Source organism: Miniopterus natalensis, chromosome 21, assembly GCF_054644295.1.
Source record: "Miniopterus natalensis isolate mMinNat1 chromosome 21, mMinNat1.hap1, whole genome shotgun sequence".
Taxonomy (NCBI): domain Eukaryota; kingdom Metazoa; phylum Chordata; class Mammalia; order Chiroptera; family Miniopteridae; genus Miniopterus; species Miniopterus natalensis.
The window spans coordinates 14,196,725-14,212,051 of NC_142101.1; the positions used below are offsets into that span (position 1 = coordinate 14,196,725).

At 51.7% G+C, this 15,327-nt stretch overlaps 1 protein-coding gene across 2 annotated transcripts in view; it reads left to right on the forward strand.

Moving 5' to 3' along the window:
* The first annotated feature begins 3,543 nt into the window (after positions 1-3,543).
* The window catches only part of DUSP10 (dual specificity phosphatase 10), a 32,608-nt gene continuing 20,824 nt past the window's right edge, over positions 3,544-15,327 (forward strand). The window contains exons 1-2 of one of the 2 annotated variants that reach the window (XM_087829002.1): positions 3,544-3,693; positions 5,838-6,691. In XM_087829002.1, coding sequence (XP_087685128.1) covers positions 3,689-3,693; positions 5,838-6,691 — 859 coding nt within the window. In that variant the 5' untranslated portion in view covers positions 3,544-3,688. Of the gene's footprint in view, positions 3,694-4,581; positions 4,689-5,837; positions 6,692-15,327 lie in introns of those variants that run through there. The other variant, XM_087829003.1, reaches the window with a different exon arrangement.

The following is a 15,327-nucleotide window of genomic DNA, read 5'->3' on the forward strand; positions in this document are numbered from 1 at the left end:
CACATTTCGAGGGCTCAATGGTTATATGTGGCAAGGGGCTGCCACACTGGAAAACACAGATATAGAACCTGAAATGGCTCAGACCCGCGGCCTCCTGTGTCCAAACTCATGGACAGTGAGAAAGCAGATGGGCCCACTTCTGTTTCCATCACCCCACCAAACGCTTCAGTGGCCACCTCTTTCAGGGGTGGGGTGGGGGTCCTTTTATCGGCCCTCTTGAGGCCTGGAAAGTGTCACAGGATGTTTCACCACCTGCCACCTCCCTTTTCTACTCCCCACTTCTTGCTGATTTAGTATCACCTCTATCCTGGGATTTTTTATTTCTAAGTTTTCTCTAAGCCGTTCTCTGCCCTTATTCCAGTACCTCCAGGAATCCACCTTGACCTTGAGGATTATTTTGGGAACCTGATTCTCACCCAGTCCCTACCTTCTGCCATCATCCCACACAAGCAATCATTTGAGTGCACATAAAGGAAGCCATTTAATTAACATTTGTTCAACATTTTTCCTATTATATCTTATACGTTGGCCTAAGTTATCTTCATCTTCTGGATTTAACACATAGTTCTTTGCACTGAAAGAAACAATATTTTTCTTACGATGTTTTTTTCTGTGGGAACAAAGATATGGCTGAGAATAATCATGTTAGAACACTAAAATACAATGAAGATGCTTTGCTATTTCTTTGGAACTAAAACTGAACAGTGAGACTCTGCTGGTTATTTGTATACAGGTCAGGTTCAGAGCCATTGGCTGGCTGGTGTTACAAATTTAAATCTAAGGGCAGTACTTCAGATAGCATTCTCACATTCGTGACTCAAAAATGGGAAGAAAATCAGCTCTTTTTGTAGAAAAGAACCTTTAGAAGAGTATCGACTGAAAAAACATACATCTATAATCTGATTTTTCCACCACTCTATAATTTGAATATAAACTACACACTTAGAGATGCCTAATGAAACAATAACTACATCTTTGTATATGTCAATGACACGTTTATTGCATGTTTCAGGTTTGATAAATGCTGAGAAATTTTGCCACCATTTTCCAATTTTTCAGCATGGATGGCTTAGATTCTTAGTCAGCCAAATCATAATCACTAGTTTGAAACTGTAATATAATAATCGTCTCATTAAATGAGCGACATTTCTTTTTGAAGTAACTTTCCCTTTCTGGGCCTCCTAAGGAAAAGCTGTTAAGATCTCTTCTGCGATTGCGTAAGTCCCCGCTTTGTTTGGGCTTTGATACCGAGGCGTTAGGAGTGAATATAATTTATAGCTCATAAGTACCCTTAAATAGAAGCACCCCATTTCCTGAAACAAGGACAGTGCTTTTTTTACTGACTGCCTTTTATCAGCAATCTTTTTTTCCCCCCTGAGCACTTGCACAGAACTTTTTCCATTTTTGTTGTTGTTGGAGTATTGCCATTTTACAGATCAATCAATGAACACTGACTCTGGATGGACAGACACAACCGATGAGAGTCAGAATCAGGTCTTACATCCAGAACTCTCCACCCCAAGTTAATGAACATTCCCCCTCCCCCCCAATAGTTATCTATAGTGAGGGATGCCTTAGCTATTTAAGGTCCAAAGACATCCCTGGTAGCTCTGCTCTGGGAAGTTCTTTTCTGATTTCTATGGAAAGCACCCAGAATATAACTTTCCTGGCCAGGACCTGTTGATCCCCAAAGGTGTGAAAACCAAATGATGTGGCCCCACCACTGCCTATGTGTGTTGGTGTGAGAGTGGAGAGGGGACAGAAAAATTCCTTTCCTGTTGAAGATGAGTGAATGCATTTACTGCTGTGTGAAACACGGGTGTGAAAGCTAGACTGTGTGTATATGCATATAAATATATATATATATTTCCCCCCCAGAGATACCCAAGGGGATTTTTCTGACTAGTGCATTGAGCAGAGCCAGCAGATCTGCACTTAAAGCAATTACATGCATATGTCGCTACCACTTAACTGACTTATCAGGCCTGGAGCCTGAAGTCTGTCTCCGGACACCTTCAATCTGGTAAGAGAGAAAAACCATGGCCAATATTCTGCCGTGCTCACAGTGTCTTACTGCACTGGAATCATTTCACCCTGTCGCCCCCGCCTCCCTGAGCCAGGAGAGGAAACGGCTCTGCTCCTTCAGGGTTCCTGGATGCAGACTCTCTGCAGCCCGGCCCCGCATCTCCACTCCGGCTCCAACCGCCGGCGAACTTTCCCTCGGTTTCCCTGAGATTTTCCAGGCGCGGAGCAGACGCGCGAGCTTCGGGCCCTCGCCCCTCCTCCGGACGCGCCTTGGCCAGCGACCCCTGGGCGGCGCAAGTCTGGTGACTGACATCGAGCTCAGGCTCCTTTCCGCCCGCCGCCGCTGCTCCCGGAGCCCCGAGCTGGCTGTCCCGGGCTTGCCAGGCGCCCTGCGGGGTGGCGCGCAGTGCGCGGGTACCCTGCGCGCCCGGCTCGAGAGGCTGCGCCGGCGAAGGTGGCAGGGTCCCGGGGGGGGGGGGTCCTGGCGAGCCCACGACGAGCCCCGGGACGCTGGGCCTAGGTGGGTGGCGCCCGCGCGACAGCTCGGGGTGCGCCCCCTGTAGCTTCCGGCCTGAGCGCAGGCAGCCGCCTCCGAGCAGCCCTCCGCTCCGCCTCCTGGATGCTCCGGCTCCAACCCGGGCGAGCAGGCGGGGGAGGCGGGGGCGTGACCCGGGCACAGACGTCCGCGAGCCAGAGGGCGCTGCGCCGCCGCCGCGCGGGGTAGCTGTAGGGAAGCCGGAGGGGCAGCGACATCTGCGGGCGGCCGGCCGGCCGACGCTTCCCGGCGGCGCGAGGCCGAGCGGGGCGGCCCCTAGGACGCGGGACGCGGCGGGCTGGGCGGGCCTCACTGCGTCCGAGCCCAGGCCCGCAACCGGCGGCCCGGGGATGCGGGCCGGAGGAGAAGCGATGCCCCGGGCTGCGCGCTCACGAGCGTCCCTGCGCCGGCGGCTCGGCGACGTCCGCGGTTCTCGGGTTGGCGTTTGTCAAGTCACCTCGAGCCGCGCGAAGAACCCGGCTTTCCCGTTGGGAACAGTGATCTCGTTGTCTCTTGCTTTTAGAAAGTTACTCCGACACTTTAGATCGTCCGTGTAGAGGAAGGAGGAATGAGAAGGAGACAGCGTGGTCGATCCCCGCGTGATGGGGTCTCGGGGGATCCCGTCTAGTGGGCAGAGCCCGTTGGAGCCGGAGCAGCGAGTCCGGCCGATTGACAATCGGGCCCTGGAAAGGGTTAACCGCATCCTGCTGGTTCGGTTTACATGTAAATAAAGAGCAGCTGCTCCGCGCGGGCCCCGGCTGGCCCTTTTTAAGTTTTTGATTGGTTGCCAATGACATCACCGCCCGTGTTATAACACCGACGACCCGGGGCGGCGTAGGAGCGGCCCTCCTTCTAGAGGCGAGGCCACGCCCCCAGCTCCGCCCCCGCCGACCGCCCATTGGACGCGGGCTGCTGTGAGGTAACGGTCAGCTCTTTCCGGATTCCTATTGGCCCAGCTCGCCGTCGGTCGGCAGCCGGCCCGCCCCCCCAGAACCGTACATTTACAGTGTAGCAAAAGAGAAAGTAACTATGTTGTTGCTGGAGATCAATGAAGCCAAGTGAATGGGGGCTGAACGTGCGACTCCACGCTGAGGCGGGGCGCCAGACGGTGGAGGGCTCCACTGATTTATGAAGTAAGCGGGAGTCGCCGCGGCTCCTCCGGGAGCCCCTGGGTGTGAGGCGGTGTGAGTGTGAGTGTGCGTGCGTGTGTGCGTGCGTGTGTGTGTGCGTGTTGTGATGCTCACGGGGAGCCCCAGCAGGTGAGGGGAGCAGGGCTCCCGCCGCCCAGTGCGTTTACTCGCTCTGCAGTCTGTCTGGTTTGGGGGCGAAGAGAAAAACGAGGCTTGTTGGGATGCTTTGCGGCAGTTTTAAATGCCCGGGGCTCGTTCGTGCGCCGTGTGGGGAAGGAGGAGGTTCGGTGCCCCGGGAGCCGGGGAGCAGCGTTCTCTGACCACCGAATTTTCTTTCCAGCCTCTGGGTCGAGGTGGAGGGACTGGTAGCCAGGGAGAGGGGTCGGGTAGCTCCGTGTTTCTCCGGGAGGTCTCCTGGGCCGGGCTGGATGGTTTCCCGGGCCCTACGGACGCCCGACCCTCTGCTGCAGGGATGCGGATCTCCGCAGACGCTCCGTGCGTGTGCGAGCCGCGCGCTCCGAGCGCAGGCGGGGGGGGGGTCCCCGCCGGGGTCCCCGCCAACACGCCGATGTGTCCCGGTCCCAGGCGATGGACTGTTGATCCCGGGACGTTCCCTACCAGGTAACACAGTAGCAAAGACTTTCCACCGCTCAGTCCAGCTGGGAAACAGTTACAGCTTCTGGAATAGTACTTGCTCCTCAAAAAATACTACGCAAGGGAGGGCAGAGAGCAGGCAGGGCGGGCGGGAGGCGAAGGGGTTGGTTGGATCCTTCGCTCCCATCCAGAGGTGGGCGAGAGGAACCGGAGTCGGTGGGGATCTGCGGCGGCGGCGGTGCGCGCGCGCGTGTGCGCCTGTGTGTGTGTATGTGTGCGTGTGTGCGTGTGTGTGTGTGGATTCTGCCTGTGACACTAGGGCTCGGTGTCAGAAAATGGTGACGGTCATGTGTAGAGGGGTGATAGATGACATTTTCCCAGACACCCCCTTAAAGTTCGTTTAGGTGAGTGACTCTGGCATGGGGTTTGGTCTCTTTCCCGTGGGCATGGCTAGTAGGAGAGGAGCCAGCAGGGCCCGCCTCAGGGAGGAAGGAACTGTCCCTTTGCAGGCGCCCTCTCCAGACAGCAGGCAGACCCGGTGGACAATGCTCCACTGCCCCCTTTAACAGGGACAGGCTAACCGGGAAGTCGTCTTTATGGAATTCACCGCCTGGAAGAGGGGGATATCTGTGCCAGGTTGGAGTGTTAGGCACAATGCCTGCCTCCCATTGAGAGAAGCTCTAGATGTGTAGTCTGTGCCCATGGGAAGGGAAGGGAAGAGTCACAGTGGTCCTTTCCTTAAAGGCAGGGGTGGGAGGGGGGTGGGTGGGGGGAGTGGCAAGGGAGCAACGGGTGATGGATCTGCCAGGGTTGAGGTTTCCAGACCCGGCTCCTTGGCTCGAGGCTTCATTTCAGGACACGGATTTGTAATGAAAGGGGAAATGCAGATTAATTAATAGGCTGAGAGGAAGCATGGGAGGTTTAATATGATGGTGTGAGCTTTTCAAAGGGCTCTGTCGAACGGAAAGTGAGAATAGCTCCCAGCTAAAGAGACTCACTTCGGGGGGATACTTTCACTGATCTGCAGAAAGTTGACATCCGCCCCGATGTATATTTAGCTGCTGTATATTTCTGTGAGCCGTGCCAGTGCTCTCGGCCATTCCTGTGCCTTTGCTGTGGGTGAGGAATTACATGGAAAGTATGCAGGGGTGGACAAATGGGTCTCTCTCAGATAGTTGCGCTGTACTTCTGCCCAGGAGATGAGGCCCAGAATAGAGACTTCTTGAGAGCCTTCCTTTCTGTCTACAGAGTTTCCAGTTCTTTGTGCTTTTCCCTTTTCTGGGGCTGATGTATGTCCAAGAAAGGTTGTTCATCAACATATGCACGGACTATACATTTCACCTTAGACTTAGAGACCAAGCAGGTGGGGCCCCTCAGGCTCACATCTTCTTTGGACCCATAACAGCGAGGTTCGAGCTTCAAGAGCTGCATGAAAAAGGGCGCTCAGGACGACTTTGCTCAGGGGGAGGCGGTGGCCTCTCCTCGGGATTGGCTCGGACTGCCTTTGGTATCACGTGACTTTATGCTTTCTTTCCCCCTCCCCTTCTTTACAGACTGTCTTCAGTTCTTCTTGAATTGCCAGTTTTCAGCCTCCTCATGCCTCCGTCTCCTTTAGACGACAGGGTAGTAGTGGCACTGTCTAGGCCCGTCCGGCCTCAGGATCTCAACCTTTGTTTAGACTCTAGCTACCTTGGCTCTGCCGCCCCGGGCAGTCACAGCCACCCTGCCGTCATCGCCACCACCGTTGTGTCCCTAAAGGCTGCGAATCTGACGTATATGCCCTCATCCAGCGGCTCTGCCCGCTCCCTGAATTGTGGATGCAGCAGTGCCAGCTGCTGCACTGTGGCAACCTACGACAAGGACAGTCAGGCCCACACCCAAGCCCTTGCCGCTGGCTCCGCCACCACTGCCATCGGGACCTCTAGCACCTGCCCTGCCACCCAGATGGTCAACAACAATGAGAACGTAGGCTCTCTAAGTCCATCCGGTGGGGTGGGCAGCCCCGTGTCAGGGACCCCCAAGCAGCTGGCCAGCATCAAAATAATCTACCCCAATGACTTGGCGAAGAAGATGACCAGATGCAGCAAGAGTCCCCTGGCGAGCCAGGGCCCCGTCATCATCGACTGCCGGCCCTTCATGGAGTACAACAAGAGCCACATCCAAGGAGCTGTCCACATCAACTGCGCCGATAAGATCAGCCGGCGGAGACTACAGCAGGGCAAAATCACTGTCTTAGACTTGATTTCCTGTAGGGAAGGCAAGGACTCTTTCAAGAGGATCTTTTCCAAAGAAATTATAGTTTATGATGAGAATACCAATGAGCCGAGCCGAGTGATGCCTTCCCAGCCACTCCACATAGTCCTCGAGTCGCTGAAGAGAGAAGGCAAAGAACCTCTGGTGTTGAAAGGTAACGCTCCCTTCCCCACGCACTCCCGACTGGCCTGCGGTCACTCGGGGTTTTCTCTTAGAAGTACCAGCCTTCTCCTTACCCTACCTGCCTGCCAAAGACCAGAACAGACTTCCTTCTTCGTGTCTGCCCTCCCCGTGCCCTTTCTTAATTATTTTGGGGTAGTGAGAGGGGCCCAGCAGCGTTGAACTGGAAGCCAGAAGATCTGGGTTCTGGTTTTGCCTCATTTGCATTGTGCAAGTCATTTCACCTCCCTGAGACTTTCCTCATCTTTCCCCACAGGGGCTTTTATAACACGAGAGGGGTGTCTCAAGTCATGCCTGGTCTGGTAGCTCTAGTCCAATCAATCACTGGTTGGAAAGTTATCACCTCTCAGACATCACCAAGATGATGGAACTGAGATGGTGAACCACAAGTAAACCTAAAGGTACCAGTTCTGTCTGTGGGAAATTCTCCCTCTTTCCCAGCTCTCTGACCAGCTTGGGCTTTATGTGATTCGTGAAGGGACATGTAGAGGGGCAGAGATCCTTCTTATAAGACCCCACAGTATCAGGTCACCAGAAACATCTGTTCCTCTGCCAGAAGGGGACAGAGTCATTCTTACTGGACACTCCACAGCCCGTTGTTCCCTCTGGCTGCTCCTGACAACCGCTGGCATCACCGCTCCTCTCAAGATGGCGCGGTGGGTCGCTCGCCTCAGTACGCTCAGGGCAGGGTAACTGAGGCCATGGTGGCTGAGCCCTGGCAGGAGGAGTCCATTACCCACTGTTCTCCGAGCTCCTTCCACACAGCGTTGCCTGACCCAGTGGGGCAGCCCTCGCCCTTTGTCCACCCCCAGGTGAGCTTCTTGCCTCCAGATGCCGCCCTTCGGGGCACTGCACCTGATCCTTTCTCTTCGGCGTCTTCTGCCTGGTGGTGGTGGCTCTGAGAGATGGTCACTCCCTTCTTCTCTTATGTTTGAGCCAAGGTGCACAGTCTGGGCCATGTCACCAGCCAGTCTCCTGAACTGTGTTGACCAGAGTGTTCCCTTGAACATCTCTACCTGTTTAAGTTGCAACAGGCCGTTGAGGTGAGCAAGTTAGTAGTTTTGTCTTTGTGAAGACAGCCCTGCCAGTCCCCTTCTGGTCTTTCCAAAGCCCTGGTCTTCCCAAGTAGGGCTCTTGGAAATCGGGTTCTGAATTCCTTTGCTGTAATCCACCTGCCCACCCTCCACTGCCCTCTCCCTGGACTCAACCACCACCAAGCCAGAGCTGCTCTTAGGGCTGGCGGGCTCTGATGGGAACGTTGGCATCACGGAGGTCGGATCCAGAGAGTGTCAGGAGCTTCCAGTCGCTTTTGTTGTTGTTCCTGGGTTTTCTTGGGTTTATAGGTATGTTCAGATTTCCTCTGTTGAGCTCTGTATTTTATTGCTTTATATACTTGTTTGGTTGACTTTGAGTGATCCCCAGTAAGTTTACCGGCTAGCGTTTTCTTCCCATGGTATTGGCTTGGCTCGTCTTTTTCGGATGAGAAACTACGACCTACACGTTTCCCATTTGCAATAGTTTGTCCTGGGGAGCAGACAGAGGGGTTGCCAGTGGTCTTAATGGTCATCTCTCTGCTCATGCAGAGTGGATGTTGTCGAGGAAAAGTAGGCCTTTTGTGTCTGTATGATCTGAAGACAGGCATCGAACGATGCACACTAAGATGACCCTGGACTTGAAAGAGGCTGGTTAGGAGGAGCTGTAGATCCTTCCTCCCCTTAGGCAGCGGGCATCGTTGTCCATGGGGGCGGCTTGTCAATCACTGAGAAATGAGTCTCCCGTGTGCTACTGATGAAAATGGGGTTCCCCCCTTCCCTGTGGATGCAGCCGAGACTCCAGGCAGCCTGGGCTCGTTCCTCAGTGTCAGGGAGTGAGACTGCCTCAGTGGGGCGGGGCCGGGCATGCCACTGACCTCACCGCCGGGCGCCCTGGGCGGCCACTGGGAGGGCTCGTCATTTTCGGGTTGGTGAGACAGCGGCGGGGACCTGGAAGACGCGCTGGTGGAGAGGTTAGATTATTTGTAGCTTTGGGGGGCTTTTTCTTCAAATGTTTGGGCATTTGGTTGAAACTATGTAGTTCAAGAGCAAAAGAGTCTGTAATCTACTTTATTTATTCTTATCGACATTATAATTTTGGTCTCTTTGGGGGGAACGGCCTAAAATTGGGACCAAGATGGTAAAGGAGAGAGAGCAATACTAGGATGCCCGAGTTCCCCTTTCATCTGGGCAAACCAAAGGTTAACACAGTAGCGCCATGGGTGAGGAATGGGGTAGGCATCTCTCAGAGGGCATGGCCAGCAACTTCTCCTAGGCTCTTGAGTGGGTCAAGAAGACCATCCTGGTCTGGCTTCTCTGCTGAGGTTAATTTTACTAACCCCAACCCTTGGTGATGTAAGATTTTATTTTAGCAAGAGTGGTAGTGGTACCATTTTGGAATGAGTGATTTTTGTAAGGAAGCTATGGTGATGGGGGTAGTGAGGATCTTCTAAGGTAGAAACTCCTAAGGCCTCATTAATTTATTTTCAGAGATTTCCGTGCAATCTTGGGTAATTTATGGCTGGCCCACCTGCTGCCCTGGTGTGTGTTTGTAAACACTGGTTGCTACCCTCCCTGTCCAAGATTCATGTCCCCTGTTTCAATGCCACGTTCTCCATTTTTGGTGCTGCCTGTCAAGTAGAGCGGCTGCTCAGTTACCATTTTAGTAATGCTGTGTCAGGGTGGGAAGAAAGTGATCGGAGGCGCAGGAGCCCCTGAGATTAAGTTACTGTTCTAATTTACAGTCCCCCTCCCCATTGTGACCCATGTCTGAATCTGTGGTTTAGTCTCAGCTTCCGAAGAAAATGTGGCATCTGACCCACGCTTCTACCCAACCTGGAGAAACGAAGAAATATTTAGGATTTGCAAAGCCTTTGAAAGAATTGTCATTTGTTTTACCCAAACGTGATTTTTAATATGATTTGTAACCACACTGAGTCAGAAGGCTGGACAGTTCTGGGTCTTCCAGAATGAGACCTACCATCTTTGCTGTGATGTTTATGAGGCTCCCAAGGTTGGGTTCAGGGAAATAATTTGCCATTTACCTAAGTGGGAAAGGATGGGCTACACCACCTGCTCCTTGAAGACAGTCTATGCCTTTAAAATTTTATTATAAAAATTTTCAAATATATAGAAAAGCAGGAAAGAGTGGAGTGAGCACCCATGTACCTGTCACCAGATTAAACAATTGGTACTGTTTTCCCTGTCTGCCTTCTCTCCCTCTTTTTGGTTGAAAAAATGCATAGAATAGACAGTGTTTCAATGTATTTAAATAGGCTTTATGTTTAAGCTTAATGCTTTAAAATTAATGAGGCTGGGATATTTTATAGTATGGTATGGACTCATGTGTACTGTTAAATACTTCAGTGCCATGTGACCACTTTGGAGAACCTTTCAGACTTACAATTCTGCCCTGACTCATGGCGGTAAGGACTCTGGGAAAGCAGCCCCTCCTCTGAGTGGGAGGCTCCCGGTGGTAACTGGGGGCCCAGAGCTCCCGGTTCTGCGCAGGTATGTCAGGGTCCACGCCTGTACTTGCTCTGGGCTGTCACAAAACAAAGACTGGCAGGCCTGCGTGTGCACCAGGGGCATTTACTGGGGGCAGGGGGAGGAGAGAGAATTACTCCAGGAGGCTGATTCATAGAGAAGATTTGGATACCATAGGGGGTTAGACTCTCATACTAGAAACTTTCCATCCTAACTCCCGAGAAACGAGCAGCATCGATTGCACATTGCTCCATGGTCAACAGGGACTCCGGAGCAAACACCTACAGGCAGTATTGAGTTTGATCACAAGATGAATGGCTGTGCTCAGAAATCAGAGACCCTGTGAAAACAGCCTCTCTCTTTCCGCTTCATTGTGTGTGGGGGAGGGAGGGGGGAGGCAAGTTTTCCTCCTGTCTCAGGGATGTTATGAGGACATACCTATGTTCACAAACTGACTGTTGTTACTCTGAACCCCTGTTCAACACCCAAACGTGCCAAACACTAGCCCTGTGGCACATGGGGTGGTGGGGGGGATTCAGGCAGGACTTGGGATTCAGTCTGTCCGAGTTCTAGTCTTGTTCCCCCCCCCCTTACTGGGCACATTGCTTAATTCCTTCTTTCCTTGGTTTCCTCATTTACGAAAAGAGGATCTGGCAGTAGCTGTCTCATAGTGTTAGTTTAGGAACACAATGAACTGATGTGGGCAAAGCACCTAAACAGTTCCTCATGTGCCGTAAGGACTCAAACATGTAGCTGAATATTATTATTACTGTTGGGTGAACAGGAATGATGGTGCTAGTAAAAAGGCAGTGTTGGCTCCTTTTCCGAAGGAGTACAAATAACAAGCTAGGTATAGCTGTGTGTGTGTGTGTGTGTGTGTGTGTGTGTGTGTTGCTAAGGCCTAAAAATAACTTGGTGACTGGTCCCTAATTTAAGTAGCATACAGTTGGAGGGCCAAGTAATTACAAAAACATGTTGGGTCAAGAAGTCAGAGTAATTTGGGCCTATCCTTGACTTATTTATTTGTAGGGGAATTTGTAAAAATGTGATGATAAATCTGGCCCACTCATGTCCCATAACTCAATAGTGAAAGCATAAAACGATTAAGCTTTGCTTTTTCTGGCCTCTCATCAGGCTGGTTTATTTTTGGAATAGGGATTGTAGTCTGACTATAAAAGGGTAGGTGGAAGGAGGGGGCAGCGTGCTTCACGGTGAAAAGTTCTGGAAGCGTTGAGTTGGGAGGAGATGGCGTATGAAGGAAGAAGGGAAGTCACTGAAAGTCCTGCTCATTTCTCCAAGAGGGTCCTGAACCTTTTCCCTGAACGGTCCGCAGGGGCCTGAGCTCTCCCTGAGCTCGGACTTGCTAATTAAAATGTAAGTGAGAGGGATAAGGGGGCTCTCTCCCCTTCTCTGCTCCTGCTCATGGGCTCCTCATCGGCTGCGTGCTCAGCAGAGTTGAGTTCAGCTCACTCTTACCTGGCTCCAAATCTAGGCTTTTCCACTGCCCACTGCAGGTGTCCTTGGGCAACTCAGGTTACCTCTCCGATCCCCAGTTTTTTCCATTGTAAAATAGGAATAATTTCAACATCGCAGGACAAACTGATGACATAAATAGAGTGCGTGGCACCGACACCCCTCGACAGCCCAGGCCCCTGGCCCTGCTCCCACCCCCACGCCCTTTCAGGACCTCTGACCTGACGTGACATTCAGGGTGTGGTGTTTCTGGGGGGCGTGGCAACTTGCTCTAAGCACAGTACGGTGGGAGCATGTTAAGCATGAACGTGTGGTTTACCCATTCCGATCAGTGAAGTTAACCGTCTGGCTTTGTCAAGGACAAGTTCAAGAAACTCCTCTCCTGTCAGTGGTAGCTGATGATTTTAGATGAGCAACAGCAGGGGCAGGGAAGGGGGGTTTGACAAAATCGCAGGGACAGAAAAACGCTTTGCCATAGTCTGTGGCTCACACGCCCACAGGAGCTGGGCGTGTGCTTATCCCCAGGAGCCCGCTTCCTCGGGCTCAGCGTCATGGGCAGCAGCGCCCGGCTGTCGCCGCGTCGCTGGGGGCCGTTTGGGCATACAAATGTGTCCACCCGCGGTGCATGGACGATTCAGCTCCAGTGGGCAGGTGAGGACACGCTACCCGCTAAGGGTAGAAATTCTAATCCCAAGGGAGCTCATCTCATCTTTTGCAAGCTCAAGGAGCCCAGTTTAGAGAGCGAGAAGGAAGCTTAGGGGTCCCCTAGTCCAGTGGTCGCCACAGCAGGCTGCTCCTGGGGTCAGTTGGGATGACTTAAACCTTTGCTGCTCAGTCGCCACCTCCAGAGATGCCTATTAAGTTGGTCTGGGGGCCAAGCCTCCGCTTCAGGCGTTTTAAAGCTCCCAGGTGATTCTAACGTGCGGCAGCTTGAGCGCCACTGATCCCGTCCAGTCTTCTCATTACGCGGTTACCGAAATGGAGCCTGGAGGAGTTTATTGCTGGTTCAAGGTCACATGCGTAATTAATTTTAGAGCCTTGGTCCTCAGTGCTAAAATAGGCCCCGTCGGGTCGATAGAGTGATGCATGTGTGTATTATTGTCTAATGATAACAGCATCTAATGCACAGCATACCAATATAAAAGCAGATAATATATTTAGTCAATCATTTTAAGTATTGATCTGTTTGTTGGATTTTCAGATTTCAGTCCAGAACTATAAGCACTTACTTCTAAGAGCTTATGAAGCTAGCAGCTCACCATCCTGCTATTGACCTGGGTCCTAGCAAAATGGGACAAATATCAATGTGGATTTAATCCCATCTTCTAGGAAACGTGATGGTTTAAGGGACAGCTGGAAAACATACCTGAAAATGGAAGGGGAGGCAGGGGGATGGGTGAAAAAGGTGGGATTTAGAAATACAAAATAGTAGCGATAGTGTAGTCACGGGGGTGTAAAGTACAGCATAGGGGATACAGTCAACAATGTCCTAATAACTAGGTATGGAGTCAGATGGGTGTGAGATTTTTCAGGATGATCAATAATAAGTTTTATAATGTTTAACCACTGGGGCGTACCCCTGAAACGAATACAATATTGTATGTCAACTGTAACTGAAAAATAAAAAATGATTTAAAAGAATGCACCCCTGTACCCAAGTGCCTCAGGTTTCTGGAGACTTCTTGGTTGGTTGGTCTCCACAGATGTAGGGCCTTGTGGGTAAAAGAGATCCATTCATTTGTTCAACAATTATGATCGGAGCTTTTTATGGGCCAGGCACTAGCCTTCAGTGTGGGGGGGCAGCCATCATAGCCCATCTCATCTAAATGCTAAGATGAGAACATACCCGAACAGACCAGCATCCGGGTCCTTTCCTCCTGACGGTCACGTATCTGCTGCCCTCTTCATCGTCTTCTGCACAGTGTTGTCTGGGGCAGCTCCTCTTTAGGAAATGTCCTTCTGCAAAGTACATGTTTGTGTGGCATTTGGCCTTTATGTTTTCCCCTTGCAAGGGAGAGACTGGCCTTTTCTAAGCGCATCTGCAGGGCCAGCAGGATTTCTTTTCATAGCCTTGGTCTGAAAAGAAAGAATATTTTTTAAAATGTGTTGGTTTTTCATAGAAAAGGAAATGTACGTCCTCTCGCTCCCTGCGCAGCTCAGGGCTGCCCGGGCTCCCGCTCCGTGCTTTGCAGGGGAACTTGGCAACTCGGGCCTCGCTCATGCTGGACATGTTGCTGACAGGAACGACGAGGCCGGTGCTTATTTCCCCGCATGCCGTCTGTGAAAAGATGACATGCTAAGCAAACAAGCACTGTAAGCGATATTTCACAAACAAGGTTTTGGCCTACTTAGGCAAAACAAAAAAAAGTTTGCACACACAATGAGAAGCCACTGTGGGGACAGGGCTGGGGTGGAAGCGGGAGCTGCCGTTCCAAAGCCGCGTTGGCCCCCTCTTGTGCATTTTGTGTTGGCGGTGTTTCCATATACCGTATGTCTACATTCATAACGTATCAATTTACTAATTCAGAAAAACGCCAGGGAGGAAAACAGGATGAGTGTAAGCCACCACCTGGATTTTATTCTAGGACATTTAAAAATACACGTTATGTTCAAGTTGATGTAGTGGCCTTTCTAATTGTGAAGTCTTTCACTTTTTTTTTTTTAATATATCTTTATTGATTTCAGAGAGAGGGAGAGAGAGAAACATCAATAATGAGAGTCATTAATCGACTGCCTCCTGCACGCCCCCTGCTGGGGATCCGCCCGAAACCCGGGCCTGTGCCCTGACCGGGAATCGAACCCCGATCTCCTGGATCCTAGGTCGATGCTCAACCGCTGAGCCGCGCCCCACCAGGCAAGTCTGTGACTCGATATGTTTCATCCATAAGCCAAGAGGAAGAGCTTAGCATCTTTTCTCCAGCTTATGTCTGCGTCGTCTCTTATTACTTAAAAGAGTATATATATATTTCATATACATATATTCCGCTCCCTGCCCCCAGCAAGACCCATATTTTATGGGACTCAAAGGACCCGAGCCCCTGCCTCCGGGTGAGGAGATGAGCGTGCACCTGGCCATTCAGCTAAGATCACAGCTGTTCCCCGATGCTGCACCCTGGCAGGCGAGCCACCTCCACCAGGAAGCCGAGGGTTTGCAGATGCACCAAGTCTCTGTATCGCCCCTAATGTTTTATTTGTGCTGAGGCCTGCTTGTCATTTGTTAGTCCTCTGAGACTCAAATTTCACTAAAACAAAACAAAGCCAAACTGTCCCTGAGGCCTTCAAAGGAGGGTTTGGTTTTCTTTGTCTTGCCGTGGACCTGCCCCCCCCCCCCCCCCCCCCCACCCCGCAGGCATCTGTTGCCCGTTTCTCAGTGAAGTGAGCAGTAGAGGAACTGGTCTCGTCTAGAGGGTGCGAGGGCCTGGTCCTCCCTTTGAGGAGCGTATAATGTCAGCTCGGGTGATCTTAGTGTCCCCAGCTAAGGACGCAGTCGCCACTTTTCGCCAGAGCATCACTATCTACTTCCTTATTACTTTGATATTTATTTGACGGGAGAATTAATCCCACGTTCTTTGAATTATGGCCCTGAGGTCCACGTGCCCTGGGCTAAGTGTTACCAGCT